At 39.4% G+C, this 17,672-nt stretch overlaps 1 protein-coding gene across 2 annotated transcripts in view; it reads left to right on the top strand.

Moving 5' to 3' along the window:
• Window positions 1-12,246, top strand: part of dcn (decorin) — a 32,040-nt gene extending 19,794 nt beyond the window's left edge. Inside the window, exons 3-7 of one of the 2 annotated variants that reach the window (XM_034163125.1) lie at window positions 5,283-5,496; window positions 6,800-6,913; window positions 7,225-7,318; window positions 8,725-8,863; window positions 11,360-12,246. In XM_034163125.1, coding sequence (XP_034019016.1) covers window positions 5,283-5,496; window positions 6,800-6,913; window positions 7,225-7,318; window positions 8,725-8,863; window positions 11,360-11,560 — 762 coding nt within the window. In that variant the 3' untranslated portion in view covers window positions 11,561-12,246. The remainder of the gene's footprint in view (window positions 1-5,282; window positions 5,497-6,799; window positions 6,914-7,224; window positions 7,319-8,724; window positions 8,864-11,359) is intronic. The other variant, XM_034163124.1, reaches the window with a different exon arrangement.
• Window positions 12,247-17,672: the final 5,426 nt, after the last annotated feature.

Genomic DNA, 17,672 nt, shown 5'->3' with positions numbered 1-17,672 from the left:
TTTTTTTTTTTTTTTTTTGAGTCGTGGTGTTTGAACCTGTATGTCATGAAATGTTTCCAAAGAGAATCCATTAAAAGTGTTAAATGTTAATCATTTGAGAGTTAATTAGATATCAATTTGGAAGAAGTTGTAGTTCTGATTTAGCCTGGGTAGCCAGCAACACCGCTAAGCTGTTCAACATGCCAGTTGGGAGCTTGGCTATAATCAGTAAACGAACCCGGATCGCCGGCGTCACAGTCCAACATGCAAACCATTACGCCACCAACTTCCTTTGCACCACATTGGCTTCCACACCCATCCATATGGTTCTGAACTGGTTGACGGTTGATTGATTGATTGCCAGACATGCCACCAACTCCTGTTGGGAGATGAACCCAACGTGTATATTTTGCTAGTGGCACAAAACCAGATTGGAACGGAACTCATGCTGAGGTGGTACTTTGTTTAAAAAAAACAGAGCCAGTGCAACAGCCTTATGGTCATATGTTTACATACACTCATGGACATAGTTGTCAAGGTAATAGTTGGGCTTTCAGTGATTTCTTAGGTGTTCTTTTTTAGTACAACATACATCTATAATGGGGGTGGGGTGGGGGGGACTTGTGCAGAAGATTTAATGTGAGGGTTTCCAAAATCAGCAGGGTCAAAGTTATTCATACACCCACTCATATCATTAATTTAGTGGTGCTGAAAGTTCCAAAATGTCTTTTATCTTGCCAAAGCCTCTAAACTTCCTGTTAGTGATCATGATTGGCTGCAGCTGTTTGATTTTCTGGCCCAACATAAAAATGGTTTGACAGCACACAGTGGATTAAAGAACATAGTACAATGGGATAATCCCAGGAGCTCAACACAAATCAGACTGTCACTGAGTCCTTGGAGCCATTTCTAAACAACTGCAGGTTCCTAAATCATGTTTGAACAATTATACATAAGTAGAAGTTAGTGGAAGGAGAGTGACCTAAAAAGACCTAAAGTGTCACCCTCAGCTAAAGGAAAATTCAGGAACAAACCAGGAACTGCCCGGGCTCAGCCTGCTGTGAACCGGAAGCTGTAGGAACACAGTGTCATAGTCTGCAGTCAAACAACTTTTACATCACTTGGCACCCAAGAAAGAAGTTCCTGACACCTTCAAGGTTGACTAAAAGTTTGTGGCTGACATGAAGGAAAGTTTTATGGTCAAAGATGGAGTTGTTTGGAGGAATAAAAGTGACATTCAAGACCAGCAACACTCCACCAACTGTTAAACCATGGTGGTGTAGCATCATGTTCTGAGTGGAACAGAATGGGATGGAATATTAAAGTAGGATGACCTCCGAAGAATTCTTTAGCAAAACTTCAAACCATCAGCCAGACTGTCAAAACGTGGACACAACTGTAGTTTTTTAACTGGGCAATGACTCCAAATACATCAAAGCTGATTGTAGAATGGCTGAGCAGGCTAACATGAAGGTTTTGGAATGGTCTTCCCAAAGAATTGACTTCAACCCTATCATAAAATCCTTTTGCTTAAATGCCAAGTCCAGTACCAGAAAACTAATAATTCAATCTAACATTGCCAGTTTTGCCAACAGGGTTTCCTCAATATCCAAACAGAATTCTGCCTGAAGCTTGTTCACGGCCTCAAGCATCTTGTCAAGGTGAAAAACTGCTACGGGACATTCAGCCAAATGCTAAATGTTCTGCATGTACATCATACTCAGCATTAAAGATGTATGTTGTCCAATCATTCTAGCCAAGAAAAAGAACAGTTCAAAGAAATCACTGCAAGCCCAATATTGGCATGATGATCAGGATCATGTATGTAAACCTCTTATGTTAAGCATGCGCTGGTGTCAACAGCATCCACGGCATCATGGAACCACCTTGGGTCCTGGATGACAGCCACCCAGACAGAGAACTGGTCCATCCTCATCTCTTAACACTAACCGTCTATCTGCTGCAGCCATCTGAAGGATCTTCTTCAACCAATGCATGTGATTCTCCTTAAGTAACAGCTTGTTTGATACAAAGTCATTACCAAGGATCTCCAAAAAACATCTAGTCTCACAACCACACAGCAAGACAGGAAGCACCAAAATACTAAAGACTTCTGACAAATTAACTGACAATCCAACAGTGATAACTGACACTAAATGGAATCTCCAGCATGAAATATTTTAATATAACTGCAGCATTTAATTTTTTTTTTTTTTTTTTTTTTTTTTGCCCTGAAAAAACCTCTTGTAGTAATCCAGCCAGCTGCAGTTTTATTACTGACGAAGAAACAAAACCAAAAAGCTTCACAGGATGACAAACGATTTATATATATATATATATATATATATATATATATATATATATATATATATATATATATATATATATATATATATATATATATATATATATATATATATATATATATATATATATATATACATACAACCCCTGGCAAAAATTATGGAATCACCGGCCTCGGAGGATGTTCATTCAGTTGTTTAATTTTGTAGAAAAAAAACAGATCACAGACATGACACAAAACTAAAGTCATTTCAAATGGCAACTTTCTGGCTTTAAGAAACACTATAAGAAATCAAGAAAAAAAGATTGTGGCAGTCAGTAACGGTTACTTTTTTTAGACCAAGCAGAGGAAAAAAATATGGAATCACTCAATTCTGAGGAATAAATTATGGAATCACCCTGTAAATTTTCATCCCCAAAACTAACACCTGCATCATATCAGATCTGCTCGTTAGTCTGCATCTAAAAAGGAGTGAACACACCTTGGTGAGCTGTTGCACCAGGTGGACTGACATGAATCATGGCTCCAACACGAGAGATGTCAATTGAAACAAAGGAGAGGATTATCAAACTCTTAAAAGAGAGTAAATCATCACGCAATGTTGCAAAAGATGTTGGTTGTTCACAGTCAGCTGTGTCTAAACTCTGGACCAAATACAAACAACATGGGAAGGTTGTTAAAGGCAAACATACTGGTAGACCAAGGAAGACGTCAAAGTGTCAAGACAGAAAACTTAAAGCAATATGCTCAAAAATCGAAAAATGTACAACAAAACAAATGAGGAATGAATGGGAGGAAACTGGAGTCAACGTCTGTGACCGAACTGTAAGAAACCGCCTAAAGGAAATGGGATTTACATACAGAAAAGCTAAACGAAAGGCATCATTAACACCTAAACAGAAAAAAACAAGGTTACAATGGGCTAAGGAAAAGCAATTGTGGACTGTGGATGACTGGATGAAAGTCATATTCAGTGATGAATCTCGAATCTGCATTGGGCAAGGTGATGAAGCTGGAACTTTTGTTTGGTGCCTTTCCAATGAGATTTATAAAGATGACTGCCTGAAGAGAACATGTAAATTTCCACAGTCATTGATGATATGGGGCTGCATGTCAGGTAAAGGCACTGGGGAGATGGCTGTCATTACATCATCAATAAATGCACAAGTTTATGTTGATATTTTGGACAATTGAAAGGATGTTTGGGGATGATGAAATCATTTTTCAAGATGATAATGCATCTTGCCATAGAGCAAAAACTGCAAAAACATTCCTTGCAAAAAGACACATAGGGTCAATGTCAATGAGCAGATCTCAGCTCTCCAAGGTGTGATCACTCCTTTTTAGATGCAGACTAACGAGCAGATCTGATATGATGCAGGTGTTAGTTTTGGGGATGAAAATTTACAGGGTGATTCCATAATTTTTTCCTCAGAATTGAGTGATTCCATATTTTTTTCCTCTGCTTGGTCTAAAAAAGTAACCGTTACTGACTGCCACAATCTTTTTTTTCTTGATTTCTTATAGTGTTTCTTAAAGCCAGAAAGTTGCCATTTGAAATGACTTTAGTTTTGTGTCATGTCTGTGATCTGCTTTTTTTCTACAAAATTAAACAACTGAATGAACATCCTCTGAGGCCGGTGAGTCCATAATTTTTGCCAGGGGTTGTATATATATATATATATATATATATATATATATATATATATATATATATATATATATATATATTTGAACAAGTGAAGAAATTTGAAAACAGTCCAAAAAAAGACAGTGACAACTTGGAGTGAGCAACAAAAAACAGCTAACAAAGTCCAAAACCCAGTGACATGACATCAACAAACTCCTGGTGGACAGTTTTTAAAGTGCCCTCGATTACTGATGAGTAGCAGGTGTGAGTCCAGTTAACGAACTGAGACGGGGACCAGATGTCCAAACAAACATGAGCAGAATGGCAGAAAAGTGTCCAAAAATAACCAAACTAAGTGGCGGCAAGATAAATGGTGAGACTTTTCATTGGCCATTTTTAAAAAGAAGGGGAGTGGAAACAAGACAAAGAACACAATGGTTTTCCAGCTTGGGAAACAAACCACGGACAATGTAGACAACAGTCTAAACCTTAATCCCCAACCACAAGTGCTCAAGCATTATTTTTTTTTTTTTTTACCAAACAACTGAATGGGAACGTGCGTCCAAACTTTTCACGAATACATATGTAGACCTGTGAAGTCGTCCCCCAAATATTATGGTTAGTATTTTCAGACCACCACCAAACTATGTGACAAATTTAGTGAAAACAGGTTTGCTTTGGTTGGATCTTACATTAAGTGTTCCTCAAGATGCATTATCCAGACAAACCCCCACCACCACCCAAAAAGGATCCCAGACCTGATTTTTCAAAATTTATTTTCAGTTAATTTTGGATAACTCTGACTGATCAAATGGACAATCAAACAGACGTTAGGATAAACACAACCTGCTTGTCAGAGGAATTCAGCCAAATATCCTCTGCTGTCCAAAAATGGTGAATCCGAGAACCACCGTGTCTCAGGTGCACGGAAACTATTCACCCTTCTTCATTTCAGCCTCAAGCTTTCCTCCCCACAATAAATACCTGTCTGACAACCGGAGCTGTTTCCACGTCAATGTAACTGGTCACTCATGGGGAGTCGACATACCACACGTCCTCGTGTCTACTTGCAGGAACGTGAACCAGCAGGAGATACCAGGCAAAACACATCAACGCTGACCTCACAGTTTCCTCAAACTTGGCACACTGTCGTGACAGCATAGCCAACCAGTGGAACTGATCAACTTGGATTAATTGAGTCAAAATGTCTTTGTGTTTTCACAAACTACAAATTCTTTGGTGTATTTTTGGACATCTGATTGATTGAACCATGATCGTTTTGAAGTTCAAGCTTGCACAATTTTTTTTTTTAACAAGAACAAACTGCATCAAATTAGTGTGTCATTCCGACATCGTTCTTCCCTACAGGTTCTGATCCTGGTGAACAATAAAATCACAACCATCCACGCCAAAGCGCTGAGCCCTCTGATCAAGTTGCAAAGACTCTACCTGTCAAAGAACATGCTGAAGGAGATGCCAGCCAACATGCCCAAGAGCCTGCAGGAGCTGCGCGCCCATGAGAACGAGATCACAAAGATCAAAAAGGCCTCCTTCCAGGGCATGTCCCATGTCATCGTCATGGGTACGAAAAAGAAAAACACCTCCTGGTTTGCTTAAGAATGGCTGTTTATTTTTAAATAGATGCTATGACTTGTGTTCCTGCACATGCATATCTGTTAGTTTTGTCTGCCAAGTTTCAACATTCATTTGTTTATTTGTTCTTAATAATGTTCCTAACAGAGTTGAAGTATGGGGCTGGGGGGTCAGTGTTTCCTCAAAGTATAAATAACACGCATATCAATGGGAGACATAAAAAAATATATATATCCTGCATCTTCAACTGGTTCAAATTCTCAGTGAGACTTCCTTGACTCGAGCTCTACCTTCACTAAATTTCACTGAATCCCAGTTATGTTTTGGAAATAGTTGCCTAAATGAACTACACTTGCACTTTCCTGAGATTCATGTTGCTCAGAAAAAAAATACTAACAGTGCATTTTGATTTCAGTTGTTAAATTAACTAACAATATTGTATATCAGCATTTATACTGCCTAACACTAGATGGCAGCACAGGCTCACATAGCAACAGGGTAGTCAATGGCAATTGATAATCTATCAATATCTCATGGTTGCCTACATCCAGAAACACCATATTCTAAACAGTTCATCTTCATATTAAGATTTGCCACTGTGCAAAATTGGGTGTTCATAACTATATTTGTCTGTGAGTTATTGCTTTGTCAATATTGCACAGGGAATATTTACCATTTTCATGCTGATTAGCGTGTATATCTATGTAGGATTTGTTGAAAAATGCACATCTGCATACAGTAGTCTGTGTCAAAGTCTTGCAAACACACTAAGCGCTTTACTCCAGCATATGCAGGTTTGTTAATTAAATCATTTTATTTATCTTTCATGTAAATACTTCCATGGGAATGACCAGTTTGTAATTTGGAAGGAAAACGGCTCATGTAAACGATGCAGTTCTTGGCCCGCTGATTGACTGCAGAAGGAAAATTTGATTCATGTAGTTCAGTATTGAGACAAAAACTTGTTGAAAGTCCATTAGACTGCAGTAGACTGTTCGTGAAAGGTTGCACGCTGCATTATGTCTTCAGAAAAGTATGAATTTGATCACTTGCAGTGCAAAGACATGAGAATTATGAATCCTACGTTGGAAAAAAGGCAAAAAAAAAAACAAAAAAAAAAACAGGGCTGCAGAGACTAACTACTCCCTGGTCCAAGACTGTTTACTCATGACTCAGCTCTGTTCCTGTAACACGCCAGGAGAGGAATTAACTTCATAGAATTGGCCCACGTTGTTCTTTCTTTCTCTCTACTTTCTGCATTCTCAATCCCCCCATTCTTTTTTCCCCCCCAGAGCTTGGATCCAATCCTCTGAAGAGCGCAGGAATCGAAGCTGGCGCTTTTGCTGACTTGAAGAGGGTGTCTTACATTCGTATCGCAGACACCAACATCACGGAGATCCCCAAAGGTATAGCGCCGATAACTGTTTCAACAAATAATTCCTAAAGCAGGAGATTTGGTTTAATCCACATCTTAACCCACCAGGCTTAGCTAAAAACAGCCATCTTCTGTCACATGAATGCTGGGATTTACTAAATCTACAATAAAACGGGTCCAGTCTGACTAAAATGCACAGTGATTCTAAAGGGTTATTATTGTTTAAAGCGGATCTTGAAAAAACCTACACGTTTAATGAACCTCAAATTATAGCTAAAATTGAGCTATATGTTTTGCAGTAATGGTGTAACTTCGATTCATTAAGTATTTGTGGCTTCCCAGGTCTACCTAGCTCTCTGTCTGAGCTTCATCTGGATGGAAACAAGATCACAAAAGTGACGGCTGACAGGCTCAATGGCCTAAAGAACCTGGCTAAGTAAACACAATTACAGACCCTCATTTTTTCCCCTTTTCTTTTCAACCATAAACACTTTTCTCCTTAAGCATTTCTTGTTAACTTTTACTACTATCATCAACAACTTTCAGTCCCATACCTCTGCTTTGCCATTTAAGTGATTTAGAACTCAATGTGACATTGAAACACCAGATTCTAGCTAATGAAAATGGCTACTTGAAGCGCACCATGTAGGACCTGCTAGCTACCTGACTTTCACTACTATCATCATCATTTTTCAGTCTTATTCCTCTGCTTCTGCCATTTAAGTAATTTATAACTCAATGTGACATTGAAACACCAGATTCTAGCTAATGAAAATGGCTACTTGAAGCACACCATGCAGGACCTGCTAGCTAGCTGACTTGTCAAGTCTTTGCATTGACTAAGCTAGCTAAAGATAAAATGTGTTAAAGAGCAACGTAGCTTGTATACTTTCCAGAATTATTCCTGTTTGTTGCCATACAGGCCTTTGTACAGCCAAAAAAAGAGAGAAAGCAGATGAGTGAGTGGGCTAATTCATCCCAGTTAGCTTGTTTAAGCAATAGCTCTAAAACAATAAATTTAATATGAACTCCTTTTAAGTCTCCAACATATAAGAAGGAATATAATGAGGACAAACTGATTAAAATCTCAATCAAAAGACCAACTTCAAAAAATTTATTATTTGGCTAATGTAACTTTACATATAGACCAATGCCACATATGTGGCATTGGTCTATATGTTAGCTGACAAGTTAAGCTAGCAACCACGGGAAGAGACATGATGCCTAGTAAGTGGCCGAATGCGGACTGAAATATACACCAAAACCGGGATGTAAACCTGGAATTAAACAATGGATAGAATGTGTATAAGGAATCATGCAAAAAGTTTTATTTGCTAATGCAAATTGCTCGTTGCAAATTTGAAACACTGCTCAAAAACGTTCGTATGTTGAGACACTGATCTGAAATCCGCGGAAATGTAAGATATCACATCTGCTGGACGGATCAGGAATAAGCAGTTTGAGCTTTGATAGAGTGGAATGTGCTGACTCCATTTTCTTGGAACTACCTCAAATACCATAATTTTTTTTGTTCCATTCCTCCACTTCACCATTTGAGTGATTTTATAACTACACATACCATTTAAACACCAGTTTTGGGGCTGTGAAAATAACTATTTGTTTTACGATCACTCAGATTGTAGGTGGGGAAAAAAACGATACATATCAAAGTGGATCATAATCAGGGTACAACTTTACTATTACAACAATACTTTAGGCAGAGCTGGAGACTGGTCTATCTCAATCTTATCTTCAGTCCTTGGGCATCTGCATGCATTTGGCTGCTTTATTTGTTGGCTCCTCAGTCAATACTCTTTCTCCTCTTTCTTGCTTTTATTGCAGGCTCGGTCTCAGCTACAACGAGGTGAGTTTGGTGGAAAACGGATCGTTGGCTAACGTCCCACACCTCCGAGAGCTGCACCTTGACAACAACGCCCTGACCAATGTTCCTCCCGGCCTGTCTGAACATAAGTACATCCAGGTACAAACCGATTTCATAAACTGAATAGTTACAGCTAGAGGACCTATCATAAATACAGTAAGTATAATGATTTTGGAAGTAAACAGGGTTTTTTTTATTGCTTTCTGGGCATCAATTCAAAATGAAAAAAATTAAAGGAGCCTGGTTTCTGTTTTTGTAGGGTTCACGCGAGTTTGGTTTGGCTTTGATTACTTCCTGTAGTGTACTCAAGCACGCGGAATTCCTGCTTCAGTTTCATCTCGATAAACACTGCATTTTTGGGTCATGTGTTAAGTTAAATTTCATCAGTAAGCAATCATGAAAGCCTCATTCTCACTTTCACAGATCCCAGAAGGTCACAGTTTGAAACCTTGACCTTACCTTGGAAAACATTAAAAGGTCCCAAAGGGTGTTTTGGGTGATCCGTGGTATTCCATCATTGTACCGAGGTCTTGTTTTAACACTGGCTGAATTTTCAAGACGTTTGAAAATGTCTTTTTCTTGTTGGGACCTTTGTCATACTTTGGTAATCTCTTGCATTTCTGGTGAACCTGTATCAGTGTCATACATGGGAAGGAAACACCACAATGGTGCCAACTGGCATGCGCGGTTGTTTGTACACACATCACATGGTACAAGCCTGACACATTACATCATTATATCACACATTAGACCAACACTTTACATCATCATTCAAGTTTTTTTTTTCCTGACTACTGTTGCCTGCTCGGGTGGGTGGTATGGTTAAACCATACCTTTGTGAAGCATCTTGAGGAGACTTATGTTGCATGATTGGTGCCACATTTTTCCACAGCTACAGAACCACTTTGGGCAAACAACCAGTCCATTCCCACATCTGTAAAACAACCATCTATCTGGCGCAGCGCAGTGAAACGTGGGCATCCACTTGGCCTGCTCCAGGTCATCAACACTCAAGCACCTGCATGCTGGATCAGAGAAACAGCCCACATGACCAAAATGAACTTCCATATTTTTATACCTGTCCTCTTAATTAGTGTGATACAAGCTAACAAATTTTCAGGTAATTACTGCACCTTTGCAACTTTAAATGCCTATATCTCAAAAGATATAGCAGCTAGAAAGTTGACTTTGGTCTCATTGTAAAGTTCATTTCATGCATTACAAATCTTTCTCCAACAAAGTTTCACAAAACTGAACGACATCAGCAGATTCTTTGTTGAGTCTCCGTTGATTTTACATGGACAACCATTTGTCACATTCTAGACTGTGAGCTTCTTCAAGGATAAATAACCGTCGAAGTGAGAACGGGGCTTGAGACACCAATAACTGCACTTTCACTGACGTGTAAATTAGGATTTAGTGCACTCCTATTTACACCACCCTCATCTACACAAATTTAATGTATAATATTAAATGCAATATGGCTTTCTCTGCTCTTCCTGGGTCAATTTTGAAAAACTTTTTGATAAAGTCAGATTTCACAGCTAATTATTTGATCCAAACTAGCAATACTTTGGAGTTTCTTAGCATAAACTGCTCACACCATCGCAAAATGCAATATGGCTGCCTTGGGTGGTGCATATTGTGTGATACGGATGCATACTCTACACCAGGTGGTGCAAGTTACACATCCATATCACGCAATATGCACCACCCGTGCAAAAATTTGTATTGTATCAGCATTTCGTCCACATGGAAACCGCCATTTTCGGAGCCTGAAAATGCTACTTTTTGAAAGCAAGTCCCAGAGTGGAAAAATCTCAAAATGGCTCTTTTGCGTTTTCATGTGTCCAACCAATACACACCTTTTTGTAAAATAAAGATGTCATAGCTCCATGTCTTCTCCATTATTTTTTTGTTGGAGTATTACAGTGCCACATACAGGCCTGGCATATATACTACAGTTTCCCAGTCGTTTTCATATGTACAAAGATATTTCTTGAAATGGTGCTGTGTGTTTGAAACAATTTTTGAAAACGACAAAAAGAAAAAGATCATGTCCATAAAACAAGTTAAGGGTCATTTTTACAGAATGCCCACCATGAAATCCCTATTTATCTTAAAATGTTGACCATTTTATATTTTTATGATGCTTTTCTATGTTTAGGTGCTTTTCTTCTTTGTGTTTTTTTTTATACATGAAATCTGACTTCATCATTATACATAATTGTATTTTATTAGACTGACTTTCTTCTCTCTATGTACTGTTTGAGGTTTTTGGATCTGGTTGCTTTGGAATCTGTAATTATAATTATGTTGTCAGTCCCAGTCCCAGTTTGTTGCCATTTCTTTGTTTGGTCTTTAAAATCCTCCTCAGTGCTCCGTCATGAGAGCCAGTCTGTTCAAAACGCAGTATTTGAATCCTCTTACTGTCAGTGTGGATCGAAAAGAATCTTTGCATTGTAAAATTTTTGCTACCTCTGTTTTTGGTCAAATATCCCGTCAATTTTCTTTTGTTGTTTTGTTTTCATTTGGTTGATTTTGAAAGAGTCAGTCCAGTTCCATGACCAAATATTATTCACATCCCTCCACTAGGTGGTCTACCTCCACGCCAACAAGATTGCCGCCGTGGGAACAGAGGACTTCTGTCCACCCGGCTTCAACACCAAGAAGGCCATGTACTCCGGCATCAGCCTGTTCAGCAACCCCGTGCCTTACTGGGAAGTTCAACCCATCACCTTCCGCTGCATCTTCGACCGCTCTGCCATCCAGCTTGGCAACTACAGGAAGAAGTAGAGCGTCCTGCGCCTGTGCGAGGAAGTGCGATTTGTAAATGAGTGCGTGAGAGAGTTGCATGAGTGCGTGTTTGATCACAGCGCCACGACACTGACCGCCCCACCCCCACCCGCCGCCTCCCTACAAAGCACGACGCCATTAATCTACACAGTCATTTCAGAACTGTAGCGGGCGCTGACCTGAAACGCAACACATCATCGTCATTGTCAACGGCCGGACTCATCATATCGAACCAATTCACGACAGTTAAACCAGCGGTAACGTTGCAAATCTGTTCTTGCATTCAAATTGTAACATATGCTTCATTATTGTGCGTATTATTTGAATTTCAGTGGACTCTTGAGTTGACCCTAACCAAAAACAACAACAACAACAAAAAGATATCTGAACTTTCACACAGCTGAAAATGTTAATAAATCAGAGTTTGATAAATGCAGACTTTGTTGACCTTTTAACAATTGTATGAATTATGAAAAGGCTGACCTGTAGAGCAGGCGGCAAAGGGGTTACTTGTGTTTTACAACTACCTTTTAACAACTGGTATACTAGAATGTATTAGGTATTACCTGTGTAATAGGAATAGCATTCAGAGTGTATCAACAGGCTGCACTCCTTGAAAGAATTCTCCATTTCTATTTGTATTGTGCTCAATTCAAGTAGAGATAAAGCAACCGTGACTTCTATCACATTGTGATTTTGAATTTTTTGTTTTGTTTTGTTTTTGTTTTTTTGTGGTCAGAGTGTTTTGATTTATACTGAGCCCCTACAGGGACATAAACAAAATTATATATATAGAGAGAGAGAGTTCAGATGCAAAACCCAGTAAGTGTTTTTCTCTTTAAATGGAGAAAAATGCAGTTGAAAATGCAGACTTTCATCAATAAAATGAAAACAGTTTGTTCAAATTCTTTCATATTTAGCACACTGATGGTCCCTTGACAGCCAAGTACATGTTGGCCTTCACCAAATATTGATGGCTTTGGAGATACTGGGTTTTGCATCTGAACTCTTCATATATAGGGAAATATTGGATGAAGAAAAGTTATATTGGACAAGCCTCGTCCAATATAACTTGTCTTCATCCAATATTTCTCTATGTTGGACGACTTGCCATCCATCAATTGTTATGTTCTCCACCCCCCCCCCCCCCTCCCAAATTAAGCAAACAACAAAAAGTCAAGTAAATTAGATCAATTTATTTTGTTGTGAACAGCATATGAATGCTTCTAAAATGTCAGTAGCGTGCTTGTCTACCTTCTTAGTGTTTTTGGCATCCTTGGAGTTCAATATTTCCACCAGTTCCTCCTCTGTGAACTCAGCAAACCTCGCTGGCAAACGATTTTCTGCTGTTCTTGACATGTTTGTTGGCATTTTTTTCAACCAGCGTCTGTCAGCTAGTTCCTGACCTTCGTATGCCGCGCTCTGATTGGCTAGCTGTCGGCAGTAAGCTCTAATGCTATTGGTCAGTGGGAACCGATCCAATATAACTTTTGGTTCTAGCCTTTTTGGATCCTTTTGGATCCAACATAACTTTCTGGCACCAAGCATGCCAGAATACAGGTAAATGGTGGACAGAAAGGCTAATCTGTGATTGGCTATTGCAATCTGAGTGGAGAATATATATATATATATATATATATATATATATATATATATATATATATATATATATATATATATATATATATATATATATCCCTCCCTAAATTTCTAGTGGATGTCAGATGCTATGCAGAGTGGATAATGTGAAGTAACATCTGGTTGGCATCTGGTCTGTAGTCATTAGTCTGCATTAGATATGTCTAGTAGTAGTAGTTAGAGCACAGTAGATATTAACGAGTGCATACTAGTGCACTACTATGCAGGGAGGACTGCATGTTATCTAGTGCCAACTGTATAGTAGAATAAATACCATGGTGTGGGGTTATCAGTATCTGAATGGTGACCTAATCGTTGCAGTTTTGCCTCTTTACACCATGGAGTTGAAATGTAACAATCAAGATATGTGTGTTTTGCACACTTTTAGCTTTATTAACATTCACATGAAGGAGTTTGGGTCTTTTTCACGAGTGAGGGGACAATGGAGCGTAAGACTGGCCGGAGAACCGGCGCAGCAGGGGGCGGTGTTGCATTCGCTCTGCTGTACTGTTGTGACGAAAAGAGAGCTGAGCCAAAAGGTGACGCTCTCTAACTACTAGTCAGTCTTTGTTCCTACTCTCACCTATGGTCATGAGTGTTGGGTCATGATCGAAAGAACTAGATCGCTGGTACAAGCGGCCGAAATGGGCTTCCTCAGGAGGGTGGTTGGTGTCTCCCTTAGAGATAGGGTGAGGAGCTCGAAGTAGAGCCGCTGCTCCTTCACGTTGAAAGGCACCAGCTGAGATGGTTCGGACATCTGGTAAGGATGCCCCCTGGGAGCCTCCCTAGGGAGGTGTTCCAGGCATGTCCATCTGGGAGGAGACCATGGGGAAGACCCAGGAATAGGTGGGTAGATTATATCTCCACACTGGCCTGGGAACACCTTGGGATCCCACAGTCAGAGGTCAATGTGGCCCAGAAAAGGGAAGTCTGGGGTCCCCTGCTGGAGCTGTTGCCACCACACCCCGATCCCGGATATACGGTTGAAGATGTACGTATATCATTCGCATTACGAATTACAGCCATTGTTATAAACAGTGCCTCCATTCTCAGAGGCCACAAGTAATTGGACAAACTAAATATAAGGATTATTGTTCATGCAATTTCTGATTTTTTTTTTCCCAGACAGATTTATTTAGACAAATCAGGTTATGAACTCATGAACACTTCAGAGTGGCTGAAAAGTCTTGAAATACAAACAGTGTGGAAAATTTGGCTGTGGCTGCACAAGAAGGAGAATAGGGAGGGAAGCCACCAAGACTTTCATGGCTGATGGCAAAGGAGTTATAGCTTTCTGTACCTGTGACTGACCACTTACACAACTCTGTGGTGGAGTGGAGCAGATATGATTTTACTTCCAAAGAGAATGTAACATTTCAGTTACAGTTTGCCAGAAGACACATGGAAGACTCTTGGCTTGATTTGATCTGTTTTATCGTATGAAAATGTTCCACTGTTCCACTTCACCATGAAGGTGCAAAACTAGTCATGCAACAGAGAAAAATTACGACCACAGAAGCCTATAACTCACTGGAGTTGTCATGAATGTCTTGGTGGCTTCCCTCACATACACTCTTTCTTGAACATTCACTCAGTTTTTGAGAACTGTACTGCAGACACAGTATCATGTTTTTTAAATTAAGTCCCTTCAGCTGCTCCCTTGTTTTCACTCTGGGTCACCACAGCAGATGTGAGGTGGAGCTGCATGTTGTTTTGGCACACGTTTTACACCGGATGCCCTTCCTGACATCAACTCCATATTACATGGAGAATGGGCAGGGGTGAATTTAATTGATGGAAATCAAGTCCAAGACACTTTCAACAACTTTAAAATACTCTTGTGTCACCCCTTGACTTGTCTACAGAAAAATGGTTGTATAAGTAATGTGTATGAACAATAATCCTTTTATTTAATTTGTGCAATTCCCCATGCGTTCTGAAAATGGACAGACTGCGTACAAAAGTGGCCGTCATTTATAGATGGTAAAAGCAATATTCAGGCACATTCTGATTATTTTTTCCATATCAACTCCATTGTGATGGTGCACAAAGGCAACATTATAAAAATGGTTGCTGTCCAAATACTTATGGGCCTGGGTGTGGCAAGTAGCTACAGTCGTGTGCACAAGCTGCAGAGTAGATACTGCTGTTAATGCTGCAGACAAGATAATATCTTATGGCCAACAGATATTATGCTATTAAACCCGATCTTTGCTAGAAATTTGGAGGGGGGGGGGTGATTTTATTTTGAGTTTTTTTTTTTTTTTTTTTTTGAGCATGTCTCTTTAGAGGCTCTGCCGGTTTATCTCTGAGTGTCTTTCAGTTAGTTTTTCTTCAGCACATTCCTCTCCTACTATACTTCACAAAACCAGGTGAGAAAAGAAAAAAGCTTCTAAAAATGTAAAATAAACTGGGTTTTTTTTCCAAAGGGAGGAGGGGGCATTCCCAAAGAGTTATATACATGCTTATTTTCCTTCCAGCAGTGTATGTAATGCATTTGTCTCTTTGTTTCTGTGCCCTCTGTTTCTCCGCAGTAATTGGAGGGTGACTGGGGCGCAGCTCGCCGCAGCACCCACGTGTTGAATGTTGTATGTATAGACGCTGTATATAAATGCTGTCTCTCATAGCTTAAAAAGCACGAGCACCTAGCATCGCTCAGACTTAATATATCCACAAAAAAGGTGTTCGCTTTTCCTGGAGCGGGCGCTCCTGCAGAGGTGTCCTGAATAAAATAAAAAGTACTAATGGAACAAAAAAAGTAGCAGCTTTAATGGATTAATGAGCGGAAACTGGCTTTCCTATCGATGGCGTGCATGTGGAGGAATGCTTCCGGGCACAAGATGGCGACGTCGAAACGTCACTGACGCACTGCAGCTTCCTGGTGAACATGGTCAAGAGGAGGCACGGGTAAGCTGTGCACAGGGGACAGGTGAGAAACCAGCAAAAGCCCTCACTGGGAAATTAATATTTCATAATTCAATTTCATATATGAAATATGTTTCTATTATGTAGGCGCTCAATAAAAGACTTCACGTGGTCATATTGTGCAAAATCTTTTTTTACATACAGTATATATTATTAAACTTGCAGGTCTATACACTGAAAAAAGAGAATAGTTGAAACAACTTAAATTAATTGTTTCAATTGCTAACAGCTAAATGAATTAAGCTGTTTGAACTTACGAACTTAAGTTCGAACAACTTAATTCATTCAAGTGTTACCAATTGAAACAACTTTTTATGTTGGTTCTTTTTTTAGTGTGTGGTTGGAGTTTCATGTAAAAAAAAATGCTAGAAACTGTCATGCTTTATGCAAACGTTAATCCCACTACAGCTGTTTGTAGACACCCGTGAAATAAACACGCTAACGTTTCATTTACGTAAAGTTACAGGTGAGAGAAAAAATTCAGATTGGTCCCAGTGATGGAGCCACTTTCATCATTTAGGTGACTAAAGTTCACTCAAATTTGTATAATGAGCAAAGATGTGTCACCTGGAAACATTTCATCAGAGAAGTCAATCAAACTGGATCAATAGTGCTCAGCCTATTGACCTGGCTGAGCACTATTGATCTGTGGGCTACACTATTGATCTGTGGCTGACCTGTGGGCGTGATGCCACGCCCACAGGTCAGCCACGCCCATGTAGAGAATTAGGTAGATTTGCTTGCAGCCAGCGAGGTAAACATCCAATCCTCATACAGGAAACACACTGTCACAACACATACATGACATAAAATTATGTTTACAGATAAAATACCATTAAAAGTAAAAGTGCTCAAAGGTTCCAACAAGTCCAGGACATTAAAAAAAAACAAATCCGTAAAAGACAGTAAAAATCCACGTACAACAGCTGCTACTGCTTATTCAGTTCAGTTATATGGTCTCTTAAATATTCAAGTTCATTAACAGTAATATCAATTCACTATCACAAAATTTTTTCCATTTTCCTATATATTTGCATAGCAAAATGGTAAATTTTATGGAAGTGAGTTGATCACTTTGACCCTAACCTCTGACCTTGACGACTGAATGATCCAAACCAAATTCTTCCCACTTACTGGCCTGATGTACCTGGCGAATTCAATCAAAATCGGATTAAGTGGGGCAGCTTTTGGCTTCCCTCTTACTGACCATGTGCGCGTGTCACAGTTAAGGGGCGTGTCTCAAAGAGCGAGCAGGGGTGCAGATATGGGTTTCTGTGACATGTGCCACATAAGTGCTAAACAAACCTTTCAGTGCAGTTTTTCCATACTGCAGGGTAGTTTCTACATGAACAGTCAGAACTGGGATAGTCTGAGGATGCAAGCTGATTCTTGCAAAATATTAACACATTAAAAATCCTGCTTGTTCCCAACCCTTCTTAAACATTCCTGTGTAACATTTGAAGTTCTTTAAAGGACAAACGAACTGAAGGAGCAACATATTGATATTGTTACTGATTATTTTGACAGCCAAAATAGTCACTGTCCAAAT

The sequence above is a fragment of the Thalassophryne amazonica genome, chromosome 22, assembly GCF_902500255.1.
Source record: "Thalassophryne amazonica chromosome 22, fThaAma1.1, whole genome shotgun sequence".
Lineage (NCBI taxonomy): Eukaryota > Metazoa > Chordata > Actinopteri > Batrachoidiformes > Batrachoididae > Thalassophryne > Thalassophryne amazonica.
This window is presented reverse-complemented; position numbering and strand designations above follow the sequence as displayed.